The sequence below is a fragment of the Phaseolus vulgaris genome, chromosome 4 (assembly GCF_000499845.2).
Source record: "Phaseolus vulgaris cultivar G19833 chromosome 4, P. vulgaris v2.0, whole genome shotgun sequence".
Lineage (NCBI taxonomy): Eukaryota > Viridiplantae > Streptophyta > Magnoliopsida > Fabales > Fabaceae > Phaseolus > Phaseolus vulgaris.
Genome location: NC_023756.2, coordinates 46,768,936 through 46,783,648, shown reverse-complemented (window position 1 = coordinate 46,783,648; position 14,713 = coordinate 46,768,936). Strand labels below are relative to the sequence as shown.

Below are 14,713 nucleotides of genomic sequence, written 5' to 3'. Positions count from 1 at the left end.
TATTTAGATGAATGGGAAACAATTGCTTAAATTGTTGTTAATAACAACACCAAAAGAAGTTGTGGTCAATAATTAAGCCTAAACCCACAAGTAAAGTGGAGAATTTATCTTATGTGTAATTTCTCCTAAAAAAAATAAGTTTGAAGTATATAAAAATTAAATAGAATTTAATATTTTATATGTTTATATTATCATTCATTCATATTTTCATAATAACTTTAAAACACATCTACATCATTTCTTTAAAAAAAAAAAAAGATTGTATTCATAGTGTATGAAAAAATAAATTTTCATAAAAATATAACCTATATTTATTGAAAGCTTCATACTATTTTTCTAAATTTTTTTATAAATAAAAATAAATAAATTAAAAGAAACACTTCATAAGTTTGTCAACCCTTATATACATATATAAAATATATACATCTAACTAATAAGAGATACTCAAACACACTACAAACTCCATCCAAAACAAAAAATTTAATTATCTTATACTCGCATTATACACCATTCATTACAAAAGTATAAAATATTTTCCTAATATTAGGATGAAAATCCACATATATAAAAGTATAAAATATTTTAGAAAAGGGGTGAGAGTGATGAAACTATAAGATTTAATTAATGACAAACACTACAAGAAAATCATGAAATAAAAACTAATGTTAGAGACAACAAAATAATTAGTTGTTATAGTGACTAAATTAGAGAACATTTTAGGGATTAAATACATTTTTAGTTTCTAAATTAGTTTATATTATTGCTAAATGGTTTCTAAATTGGTATCTAATTAGCAATCAAAGTTTTTGCTACCAAATTTAGAATCTAAATATTTGGTAGTTAAAATTTTGATAGCTAATTAGATACCAATTTATAAACTATTTAACAATAATATAAACTAATGTAGAAACCAATTTTTTTTTAGTTTCTAAAATAATCTCTAATTTAGTTACTAATTATTCTGGTCTTTAAAAATTATAATTTGTTTTTATGTTATGAATTAAACTTTGAAGGTTGGGTTTGTAGGTGTTGGTATTGAGAGAGATGAATGAAAGTAAACGATGGAAGACATTTTTGTGGATTTGAAATTTGAAGAGAGAAAGTGGTCCGTTTTGATGATAACGATGGAAAAAGAAGATAACGAATAAAGTAATTGATTTTATAATAAGTAAAATAATGGGAAAAAAAGTAACCTGCATAAGTCGTGTATATATAGATAATCAAAGGGCCACTTTCCTCTTCATGGGAATTGGGACCTTTCCTTAGTCTAATGGACTTTTTCTTTTTATGCTATTGGATTTTTCTCTTTTTCAATGCCTTTTCCCAATCTACTTAATTAATTACATAATATTCATACATATCATCACAAATATCATACTACCAAGGCCAAATCTATCAATACAACAACCATTTTTTTAAATGATGTAATTTTATTTTAAAAAAATTAAAATGAAAAAAAAAATTATTGAAATTGAATTTTTTTCATCAACAAAATTAAAAGAAACGGAGTGTTCAACCCTTATACAAGAATAAAAAAGTCTAACCAACTTAAAAAATATGACAATAATAGCAGGACTACTCAATCTAAATAAAACATGAATACTCAATCTAAATAAAACATGAATGTGTACTAAAGTTGTATTTTACATATACAATCCATTTATATAATTCTGAAAGAAAAAAATTTGTTGTCTATTTTAGAAAATAACAAACAAAATTACACTCTTTGAAAAAAAACCATAGAACAACATTAGCCAACATTACATAAACATAATTTGTATATAGGCTCAAAAAATTCCACTAGCTAGGTAGGTAGATAATGCAATGTACAAGATATACAAATGTGTAATATGGAAATATAGTAGGACTAATTAATTTCAAGCCATCGAAACTAAAAATACACATTAAATTGGTCGCCACCAATCCCCTAGTTTGGTGAAAATGGATATATTTATGGGAATCACACATTCTATACACACATATATGCCCTCTCATATTTGGTTTCTTTTCCATCTTTTCTTTTGTTGCTCAAACTCCTTTTTCCCTTTTGAGGGTGGTGTACTCAAATGGGAGAGAAATTGTTTGGTACACAGCAATGTGTCAAACAAAAGGCACCACCAAGAGGCTTTTTTTTTTCTTCTTTTCTTTTTCTAATCCTAAAACATTTGCATCTTTCAATTCCCACATCATGCAAGTGGACAAGGGAACTCCAAAACATGCGTGGCCTCAGCTTTCCAGCTATGTTCAATATCTTCTGCAATCCTCTTTGCATCAATGGATGCACCAAGCAGCCCACGTTTTGTGAAACCCACTGCATACACTCCATTTTCACCTTTCCACCCATTTGGAAATGCCTTTCGGGGCAACCCATCTTTCTCACTGAACATCTCACTCCCCTGCTCAAAGTAAATTTCAACCACAATCAATACTACTAATCATATTATAAAACAAAGTTCACTACTTAGTAACGAACCAAAATCTTTATACAAGAACCAAAGTTCACTACTTAGTAGTGAACCGAAATTCTTATACAAGAACCAAAGTTCACTACTTAGTCGTGAAAGAACCAAAGTTCACTACTTAGTCGTGAAAGAACCAAAGTTCACTACTTAATAGCGAACCGAAATCCTTATACAAGAACCAAAGTTCATTACTTAGTAGCAAACCGAAAGTCACAAAAATGAGTTAATGCTTATACGCAAGTTATTGTTATACATCGAAAGAAGATTTTTACCTTATAAATCAGTTTTATAAAGTTGATTTTATTTTCGATTTATAAGGTTGGGTTGATAAAAATTTAGTTTTTAATAGAAAAGAAATTTATTAGATGTATAATTGGAAAAAGGGTGGAAAGTTTTGATTGTTGGTGAAAAGGTTATTTACTGGGTATTAGGGAAAATACCAAAACTATACCAAAGTTAGGAAGAAAGATTAAAGGAAGCACCTTTAGCCAAGAGGGTACATTGCTTTTGTAACCAGTTGCTAGAATGATGGCATCAAAGTTCTCAACTTTTCCATCAACAAACTCCACCGCATTGCGTGCTAGTCGTTTAATTCCCCGGCAAACCTGCACACATAATTGGACAGGATTTAATGTTGGAAACAATGAAACAAAAAAATGTCTTTTGTTTTTTCATTTTGTTGGCTTTGCCTTGGAGAAAAAAAGCAAACTTGGTTGATTAAGACAAGGAAACAGGATATGATGAGAGGTCTTTTGGATTTGATTGGCAGAAGGGTATGTTGTGTTATCATGTTGTTACCTTAATTTTTCCATTTTTGATCTGAGCCAGTGTCCCAACATCCAAAACTGGTGTCTTGCCGTACAAGTTCTTGAGCTCTAGAGGCCCAAGTTTTGGTCTGCGAAGTCCAAATTGAGCTGTGTCTCCAAGAATCAGATGTGACAACAGAAGCAAAAACTGATCCACAAAACGCATGGGGAACCACTTCAGCAAGAACATTGATAAACCAAAAGTTGATTTCCCAAGCATCTGCTGTGGCAAGATATGCACCTGCATCAATGAAAAGAAAAAAAGATCACATTAGAATTGAAAAAAAAAAAAAAAGTGGGGTGAAAAAGTGCCATGGCTCGAGAAACTTTTTAGGGAATTGTAGACACGAGGAGGCTGATGACAATAATCTTTTCATGCTTCCAGTTGCTTCTGTGAACACTGACACGCAGTGGTTGTGTGCAGAGAAAAGATTGATCTTATTATTCTAAGATTTTGGGATGCTGACCTTGTTGCGCATGCAATTACAATGAATGAAGTGAGAGAGAACAATGACACAAACTCTTTTGAGTCTTCTAGTTATAGCAAATATAGTATAATATGTTAGCAGACTGTGTTCACTCTCCAGAGTCAAAAAACATCACAGATTCAGAACTCACTACAAGCCACTATCATGATTTGGATGGGAATATATATATACACATTCATTATTTCCATATATTTCTTCTCAAACTGTGATTTTTTTTACTTTTGCACTGTGATATCATTAGAAATGTAAGCGTTTTGGTACTAAACCATTAGTTCAAAGAGTGATTACATCACCAAAGAGAATTTCTGAATAAAAAGTACCAAACTTGAATTTTGGAGTGTAGCTAAGAATTTCTCTATTTCACTACACCAAACTCATTATTCTTTTATGCCTATAAACATTTCAATTATATTACTATTGTGTGGAAATTTTTGGCATGTTAGTTTAAGTGCAAGTTTAATTTTGTTAAGTATACAACATGACATATCAACTCAGCTAAGCTGATAACTCAACTAACAACAATAAGTGAAAGTTTAGTTTACGAAAAGAAAGAGTAAGTTTTTTGTTAGGTGATTTTGAAACAAGAAGCAATAATCTGTGCTGAAAACACATGGTAAGCAATTAAACTCACCGCATCTCTAACCACTAAGGAAGGACGAGCATTATGGTTGCAGAGATCCAAACAAACCTCCATTCCTGAATTTCCACACCCCACTACCAAAACATTCTTCCCACAGAACCTGCTTCCACTCTTATAGGAGCTAGTATGTAGAATAGTTCCTTCAAATTCTCCCATCCCTTCAATCTGAGGCCTTACTTCCTCAGCACACTCTCCAGTAGCAACTATAAGCCATTGACAAAGATATTCTGCTGTCTCCTCTTTCTTGTGTCGACCTTGAGTCTTGACCCTCCAAAGCTTGCACACATGATCAAACTCAGCACTGATCACATCTTGGCTGAAGGCAGGTTTTATGCCAAAGTGATCAGCATAGACCTTTAGGTAGGCCAAGAATTGCTGCTTTGTTGGATATGAAGGCAAGGTTTTGGGGAATGGCATGAGAGGGAGCTGACAGAATTGCTTTGGGAGATGAAGACGAAGGCGATCATAGGTCCTGAACTTCCACATTGAAGCTAAGCATTGAGCTCTTTCAAGGATCAGGCTTGGAATACCCTTCTGTTTAAGGCATGCTGCTGCAGCTAGCCCTGAGGGACCAGCACCAACTATAACTGGTCCCGGAACAAATATAGGGCTTGCCATTTTACTCATCTTTATCTGCTGCTGATAACAATCATGGACACTTTTGCCTTCTAGTTCCTTCAAGTAGTCCATCAAGAAGGTGTGAGGCTCCAAGGGATTTGGTGTTGGTGGAGCTAGAGTAGATGCTCTGGTAGAGTAGTTTTTTTTTAGATTATGCTGGAGTGTTTGTTTTACAAGCTTGTAGTAAGAAAACTTAACTAATCTTGTATAAAGCTTAACTAATCTTATATAAGGATTGAAGTATTCCTGAAATATCTCTATTATTTACTTTCAGAAAAACTCACTCAGAGAGATGGGAGAGTTTGGAGAGTGTGATAGATTGTTTGAAGATATTGGAGGCTAGTGAGACTGAGAAGGTGCTGAGGTTATGCCAAAGGGAAACCATGAAAGACAAAACTCAAGTCATTTACTTACCAACTCTTTTCATCACCTGAAGAATTGAGTTGATGAGATGATGGTGATTTGATGTGGTGAGTAAGATTGGAGTATGGAAAATAGTGTGTTATAAAGCTGTAATTTGGTTGAGGAAAGTGAGGGTGAGAGCTTGAAGTTTGGTTTTGTTTCAATGGAGGAGAAAGCGGGAAGCAAGAGACATAGAGCAACTCTACTTATGGACACCAACAAAGTTGAGGAATAAAGGTAGTTATTCACAAGGGATTTCTACTGGGGTAGTGCCTTAAATATATATATGTCTCAATATATATATATATATATATATATAGGTTATAAAATCATGAATTATTAAGCTATTTTTTAATAGTAAATTATACTTTTATGTCGAACAATAAGATTCAGGTAGAATGAAAAATTACTTCAAATACTTCATGTAAATATATATAAAAACAAACAAATCTTAGAAGAATGAAAACAAAATAATTAAATAGCGGAAGACTACATCTAAAAGAATTAAATGAACTATTTTATTTTTTATATTAGAATTCATAAAAAAAAGGTACAAATATATTAATGGTTGAATCATATTGATGTTAAAGGTTACACAGATCATTGATAGTCAAAATGTATTAAATTATAATTCTCTAATTATAAGATTTATATATATATATATATATATGAGATGGTTAATAGGAGGTAATTAAAATATTTATTATTATGTTGACTAAATTAAATATTATTTTATAAATTAAAAAATTATTGGTATTTAAAATATTTTTTATTATTAAAATAAATTTAAATTAGATATTATACTAACTAAAAATACTTATTAATAATCAAAATCTTTTTAAATATCAACAATTTTTTAATCTATAAGATAGATCTAATTTTTATTTTATTTATTTTTTAATTTTTTTTATAAAAAGTTTTTATGTTAGACATCACTATCACTATGCAGCTTGACATCTCATAGATTTAATTTAATTAATATAATATTTAATTATTTTTTATTTTTAAAATTAATTTTTTATAGTGTTATAAGTATAACAAATGATTAAATTTTTTGTATAATAATCATAACATTTTTTAAATGTTTCAATTTTATTTATTTTATTTTATCATTATGAAAATGTAGAAAGTGTAGAGATTAAATATAACATAGATACATTAATCATATGTATACTATTTTGTATATGAGTTAAAATATCTTAAATATTCTATTGTTTATATTTTTTTTTTTAGTGATTAAAAAAAAGTGATAAGGAAAAAGTAACATTAACCAACAACTAACAACAAATATGAACCTTTGATCCACTCCAAGATTTATTTTTTGTTTTGAAAAAGGAAAACTAGAAAGGGGAAATATTGTAGGTATAAAGACAAAGGCACTTAGAGATCCTATTGATGGTTGTAGAAAGTACTTTCAACTAAATACATAAAAAAGTGGACATGACACGTGGAAGGTCTCAGTCAATTCCAAGTATATTTTTGGGATGTTTGGTAGTTGGGTCCATATATAAACAGTAAAAAACTACTCACATTTCATCACTCTCACTAGTTACTATTATTTTACTTGTTTACCACATGAGATCTTCATCAAAATTTGTTCTATACTATCAAATATGTTTTTACTTCGTAGTTTTTTTTTTAATTAATTTATTAACAACAATGAATAAAGAAACACTAAGAATATTTCAACTCTTTTATATGTTTTAGAATTAATCATGAAAGATGACACCATAAAAAAAAAATTCTTTTTAGCTTGGTTTACGATTCTTGTATCAACACAATAGTAAAAACAACAATATTGAATATTGATAGGAAATGAGTAAAGGGTTAGACTTAGGCCACAGAAATCATATCTAGTAGATGTTTATGTTTGTAATTTTTTCTAACGGATCGATCAACTCAAGGGTTGTTTACGATCTACAAGGTTGGATAAGAATATTGATCTGAGTTTAAGTATTTTGCTCATTATGTTCGGTATTAATGATGGAAGGTCCTTATTATTTTTTCTCCTGCAATTTTTCTTTTTGCTAGTGTAAGAGTTCTTATCAGGATTCTCTGATTTTGTTTTTACGCTTTTACATAATAGTTTTTGTATAAAGGTTGGGATATTCCTGAAATACCTCAGTTTATTTTATTTTTTTCTCCACTAATAAAGAAAAATAACTATAAAAGAATCATTTTGAAATTAACAGGGTAAAAGGTTTACATATACCATTCTCTCTTTTTTTATTGATAGAAAAATAAATTAATGAAATATTTAAAAGATAACTCTTATAAAAAAAATTTATATACATATATCTTGTAGTCTCTTGATTATTCATTTACATTGTTTCTAATAAAGTTGTTGAAGCTAATTATACAGTGGCCCATGGAAGTCTTGAAGTGTTAGTGAGTTGGTATTTTGTGAGATTGTGCTTGAAAGTTGTTTCTTTGTCTAAATACCTAGACAATATAGACTTTTGCACTCAAACTTTATATCTTCTTACTCTTTCAGCTTTTCATTTTCAAACATTAGCTTCTTTCAACTTCAACTTGGCCTAGCTTAGTTGTCGTTTACTTTTAATCTTCAATTTTGGTCTTTCTTTTTTCTTATGTATGAGAACAATTAGGTTTAATTTTAAAACATCATGCAAAATAACTGAATATTTTATATCATCATTAGACTAACCCTAATGAGTTATTTTAAGTTTGAGTCTACGAGAATATATTCCTTTATCGTAAGTTCATATTTTTTTCTCCTATTGTGATATTTTTATTTCTCCTTTTTCATTTTTCAACAACAAAATAAATATTTATGAAACAGATTTAGAACATATTTTGTTGGAGAACTCAAATCGACTAGAGATAAGAATATTTCATTGTATATAATAAGTGAGTACAAATCTCATCCTATGAGCCGGTTTTATGGGATTGAGTTAGATTTGTTCACTTCATAATATGGTATCACAGTCATTTCGAGTTTATCCTAACATTATCGGATTATTCATAATATGTTATCTCACGCACGAACAGTCACTATTAAATAAAAAATAATTAAATTAGATATTATTTTATAGATAAAAAATTATATATAGGCAGAGTACTTTTCACTATATCTACCATCTTTTGAGGGAAATTATAATTCTCAATTCCACTGTGAAAATGTTTAACAACCAAAATACTAATATAAATTAAGATTTTCTATAACAAACTTTAACTTAAAATTAATTTGGTTCAAGTTTAAATTAAATGAATGAATTATCCCCATAGTCATACCTTACCATACTTGTTTTTTAAAATTTAATTGAAAGAGTCAGACAAAAAAACAGAAAATGATGAAAAAATATATATTTACAATGAGTTTTATGAAACTGAATTTTATCTCAAATTTAGATTTTAGTTGAGTCAATTTTTGAACTGTACGTAAATTATATATATACTTTTAAGAACTGACTCCATGAAAGTACTTAAATTAACTAGCTTGCCATTTCTTACTGGTTTTATTAAACTCTAACCTGCAACAAATATTGAGATATATTATTACTTTTCCAATGAATTTGTGACAATTATATACTTTTATTCCTTTAGTTTGAAAAAGAAAAGAAAAATGTGAACTAGTTAGAATTAATTTTGACACATAAAACACGAGATAGTAATTTTGTTCTCAAATTACCATAAACATTTACTAGATACTGTGAAAGGAGAAAATATCTTTGCTGCAAAGAGAGATCACCCTATATATCCTTTAACATTTTCCATATTTGAATGGTTCTGAATTGCAAAATGGAATATACCTTTCCTACTCAATTCTTGCATCAAAAGTAAACTTCCTAGTCATGTAAAATGTTCATCAAAAACTCCACTATTCCACCAACTTCATCATCACACTAAGTTGTCAAAGGAACCATCTAAATCTGCACCTATTCTTTTGGAGAATCTTTAAATTATATCAGCTTATTATAATAATATTTCTCTGTTTTATATTTAAACAGAAAACAAAACATAAGTATCTTAGCTCATGGTTCTTTCCTTCCATGAACACCCTTTTCAAGCGTGCACACAAAAGCCTTTTGATGGTTTCCTCAGGCTATTAGATTGTTTATACATAAGATCTGTTCCCTTTTCAACAAAGAAATCATAACTGCAGGAGCTGTATATCCAGTCAAATGACTCATATATGCCTGTAGCTTTATACATAAACAAAAAGTATTTTTGCCTTCTTAATAAAAAAAATGTCTACGTTAATTGGAAACAGCTCGAAAGGCAAATGAATTTCAGTAGTGTACTGGTTGGATCCGCACGACCGACACTCTGACTCGGCATCCAGTCCAAACCAACCGACACAACCAAAATTATTACGCCTAAATAGGATTAACGAGTTTAATCAGCAATCAAGTACTAGATAATGCACTCTTAAGCAAGATCCAACTCCCTAATCTGGCCCAATAACAAAGGGTTCAGGATAATTATATAAATAGACACAGATTTCAAGAATCAGTTACGTCATAATCTAGTGTTAATAACACTGAGTGTCGAATACCAAATTCCACTTGAGCATCCGAGTACCTTTTACAGATACTATCTGTCCGAGTACCTTTTACAGATACTATCTGAGTCCAAAACTAGTTCGGAGGAGGAGTGGAAGAGCGAGTGTGAGAGTTCAACCGAGAAAAGAGAGTGAGGTACGGATCAACGAAAGAGTAATTCGAATCATTCTCTTAATTCTGTTCTATAACAAGTACGATACAATTCAGATTCACGTGGTATAAAATAATTATATGACAGTATATTTGGATAAAAGCGTGTGCATGTGTTTGTATATTAATTAGTAGTTTCCACAAAAATGATTGATCCAACAAATATCTCACGTGTATTGAGACTCAGTTTAATCTGAGTCTTGGGCTTAAATTTTCTGTTTAACTCCTTTTTGCTTGTGCTGAACATAACACATGATTCTTGAACATTTTCTGTAAAATAAATTTGAGAGAGAATTGATTCCAAATATGAAACAAAACACACCCCACATTGGCATTAGTATCTGTCGGGCTGGTCCCTCAAAGATTCATGTTTTTCTCTGCAGTCCAGCTTTGAGGCAATGAGACTTGTTGGCTGCCCCTATTTTCCATTGAAAGAAGGTTTGATTGGATGTTTCATATATGTTACACGGTCAACTTATGAGTGTGTTAGAGACTTAGTAGTATGAATTTTCATATGGGTAATTACTACTTATGCAACAGGTTATAATGAGAAAGATTTTAGGCCATTGTTGGTGGACATCATCACGTTTCAGTCTGACAAAGGGTTCTAGGTAGATCAACCCTGGGTCCTTGTGATCCTTTGATCAAGCCTAGTCCTTTCCCTCCTCCTGTACAAAACCAATAACATTCAATCCCTTTGCGATAGCATGATGCCATCTTCTATGTAATACCACAAATTTTAATCTCCTTCTTTAACCTCCACTTTCATTCTAATGTTGACCATCTTCTCCACGTACTAAGTCTTTCTGCTGCCATGCTTGGTTCTACATATATATGCAAGGAATCAGCTACATGGAGTCTTAGTTAACGATCAATGATGCTATGATAAGGACGTGTTGAATCAGTTAATGATGTTTGGGCAGCGATTTGGATTGCTGTAGTAACTGGAATTTGAAAATACAGGAATAATGTAATTTTTAGGGGGTGTGGTTGATGTTTTAGAATTGTTCACCTAATTTAGTTAAAGGTTTGATTTTGGATTATTTTCAAGTCACACACAACTTGTTTCTGTTATTCTGACTGATTTGTTATTCTGACTTGTATGAGATTGGTTAGTTGATGTATTACTTTGTTGGTTAATACTTTAGATGTTTTTTGAGAATTGGTAGGTGTGTTATTAGTTGTATGTTGGAGGTTATATGTTTAGGAAGACTTAGGGTTATTTTCCTGTATAAGAATTAGACCATCCTAATGAATTTACATTTATTTTATTTTTCTGGGTGATAAAAAATTATATACACATATAATATCAACAAATATATCTTTCTTTTCTGAACAACAAAATGTTAATCAGATCAACAATAAACTAATTTAAACCTCCTTCACCAGAGAGGTGCAAAAGTTCCATTATTTCTGTGCATGTATCCAAAAGGTGATTGCATGTTAATTACATCAGTAATTAATTGTTCCTGATTATGCTCCTTTTTTTCATGTGTATATACAAAAACAAAAAAACAGAAACCGAAAGGTTAAAACTGTGCATGATCTTAAGAGCATGATAAAATTTCATAAAATAGGGTTTGTGGGATAAAATAATTGGAGCATTTTTCTGAGTCAACTCCAAAACAGCTAGGGATCTTGCTTTAGGTTAAAGGAGATGATATATTATTAAGAAAAACATGCACATGTAAACAATAGTTAAGGTTACAATCAATGAATTCTATTTTTGTTATTCTCAACCATGAACTAAAATACACTTTTGGAACGCAGTGGTTCTATATATAAACTCTTCTGAGCAGCCACTAATTATATTATAATGGCACACTAATGAAAAGGCTATGCATCCATCTCTAGACGGTTTAAAAGGAAAAAGAAACCCTTAATTTTCTCAGGTCATTTGATGTAGCCATGTGTGTCAGAGATATCCCTTTGCAGCATTTGGGGTTTATTTAATTGTCACTAGTTTTAGGCATATATAATATTAGCATGATTCACTTGATCCATTGCACAGGAACTTAGAACAATAATAATCACCATGAAAAGAACCTAACTATAGCCTTTACAAGTACTTAATGTGCTATTAGCTAACTCCTATTCGTAGGTTTGTTTTATCGTTTAATAACGTTTTTTAAAAATATCTCTTTGCATATTAATTCTTAATCAGAGAGTCAGCTCCCACTATTATGCTACATTAATTGTAATATTATTACTGAACTCTAAGAGCGTCTTTCAACACACATCAAGATCTTTATGAACACTTTTCTTATATCCATTATTTATGGATATGATATTCATATGAAATTTGTAGTGGCCGATTCTAAATCACAATGAGTTATGTTTAGGGTAAATGATATGTGTGTGTTTGGCTTAGTAAAAAGTCTACATTATATTTTTTATAGAAGAACTAATCAAGTAAAAAGAGAACTTTTTATGTTGATTGTTAGTTTATTTCTAAGAATAATAAAATGAGAAGAACTCTCTCTTTGCATATTTGATAGCTTAACACGGGAGTAATGGAGGATGTAATACTCTCATAGCAACCTTCAAACAATATTGATTATTAAAGAAAAAATATTGTTTTTTTGCCACCAATTCATCATAAGTTTAAAGAAAATGAATATTACAAAATATAACATGTAATAAAAAGGAGAGCATAAAAAATGTTGAGTTAGAAGTAGTGGAAGAAGTAGTTGTACCAAAAGATCATATGATATGTGAATTGCAAGAAAATGGGTGAAAAAAAGTCTAATAGGCAAGAGAGAGAGAACGTATTTTTGATGGAGGGAAGACATATGTATGGTATATCTCTAAGAACCCTAGAAAGTATCAATTTTAGGAGCAGGTCATAAATGATATTAGGAAGAAACTGACTAAGTGGAAGGGAAGACCCCTATCCTTTGTTAGAATAGTGTGTCTTATAAACTCAATGTTGTCAACTATGTCTTCGTTCTATCTATTTGTGTTTAAAATATTTGGGTTGGTCAGTAGAGAAATTGTAAAATTACAAAGAAAATTCTTATGAGGCTAGGGACTTGAGGAAAATAAAATAGTTTGGATTAAGTGAAAGAATCTATGTAAAACTAAGGCTTGGGGGGTTTGGAATTAAGGATATTGATACTTTTAATATAGCACTCTTAGCAAAATGTAAGTGGAGACCCAGGACAGACTGACAGGGTATGTGGAGAAAGGTAATAGAATCTAAGTATGGTTCATGGAGGAGTCTAGAAGAAAATGGAAGTACAAGAGGGGAGTCGGTGTAGTAGACAGATTTAAGGAAAGTATGCGGAAAAAACATCAATCGTAATTGGTTTAAAACAACGTAAGAATGGGAATATGCTTAAATTATGGCAGTTGTATTACACAGATACCACTTAAGGACAAATTTTCTAGGCTATATGATGTCTCACATGGTAAGGAAAAAACAACTGTTAATCTAGGTAACTGGCAAGAACAAAATTAGGAGTGGAAATTTGAGTGGAGCCGAAACAGATTTGAAAGGGAAAAGGAACAAAAACTACAACTAATGGATATTATAAAGGGGTAATCTTTAAGAACATAGAAGATGATATATGGGTGTGGAAGGGAGGAGAACAAGAATGGTATAATGTAAAGTCAACGTATGGTTGTCTGAACCAATCTGCATCTGATAACTACAACTGCTACCCTATTTTATGGAACACAAATTTGTCCTCAGGCTAAACATGTGGCATGGAGACTGCTAAAGGGTAGAGTACCAACATAGGTTAATTTGGTACGTAGGGGGTAGAGTCACCTGGTACTCTTTGCGAATTTTGTCATTAAGTAGAGGAAACAATCTCACACATGCTCTTAGTATGTATGGTGTCTTATTCTATCTGGTGCATGTGTGACAATTGAGTTGGAATCCAATCAGTTCATCATAATAACCTAATGAAACATTTTCTAAATCTTAATCTAATGGAATTGAATGATAAACATAAAATTTGGAATAGCGCATGGGTAGCTATTGTGTGCATTATTCGGAACCACATAAACAGGATAATATTTAAGCAAGGAAAAGTATATGATCTAGAAGTTTTTGTATGGCACAACTGAATGCCTAAGTTTGGCTATCAAATAAAATACCTATAGCTAAGTTTTCATATTCGAATTGGGTAATGTATCCAAAGGAATGCATGAAAACTCTATGATTAGATGGAAGACAAGGATATATGATGGCTTGATTACATTAATGGTCAACATAAGAGTTTATCAAATCTGTGTAATACTAATACCTCCCAAAGTATATTGGGATTGTTTACTTGTTTAGGCAGGAGAAAGAGGTTAAGTTATGTTTGGTTTGGTTGATTGGATGTTAGTTGAGTGAGGTGGACAACAACAAGATGAATAAGAACTTGTAGTTTCACGAAATTGGTGGTTGAACACTTGGCCAAAGCAACATGAATCATCACAATCGTCCTAGTTCAAGTAGTAAAGATTTAGGTCAAGACATTTATTCAAGATGCTACATAAGAAGGGAAGACTAAGGGCACAACCCTAGATTGTGGGGATACATAAACCTATAAGGATGACAAGGATTCAAAAACCTCTAATGTGGGCAACTAGGTATGGAATTTATTTCTAGTTGAATTAATATTGTAGG

The 14,713-nt window shown here is 30.9% G+C and overlaps 1 protein-coding gene across 1 annotated transcript; it reads right to left on the bottom strand.

Annotated features, from left to right (window-relative positions):
- Nucleotides 1-1,760: 1,760 nt before the first annotated feature.
- On the bottom strand, nt 1,761-5,692 carry LOC137838074 (indole-3-pyruvate monooxygenase YUCCA2-like). Its single transcript, XM_068647296.1, has 4 exons — nt 4,388-5,692; nt 3,261-3,509; nt 2,945-3,067; nt 1,761-2,396 (listed from the first exon to the last, which is right to left on the bottom strand). Exons 1-4 carry the CDS (start codon nt 5,084-5,086, stop codon nt 2,187-2,189), a joined length of 1,281 nt encoding a protein of 426 aa, XP_068503397.1. The 5' UTR covers nt 5,087-5,692; the 3' UTR covers nt 1,761-2,186.
- Between the last annotated feature and the right edge of the window lie 9,021 nt (nt 5,693-14,713).

Excerpts from the sequence above, each read along its gene's own strand:
- LOC137838074 (XM_068647296.1), bottom strand. The coding sequence starts at position 5,086 with ATGGACTACTTGAAGGAACTAGAAGGCAAAAGTGTCCATGATTGTTAT. Across the intron at positions 3,510-4,387 it reads CCTTAGTGGTTAGAGATGCG|GTGCATATCTTGCCACAGCA; the intron begins GTGAGTTTAATT and ends TCATTGATGCAG. Across the intron at positions 2,397-2,944 it reads ATGTACCCTCTTGGCTAAAG|GGGAGTGAGATGTTCAGTGA; the intron begins GTGCTTCCTTTA and ends TACTTTGAGCAG.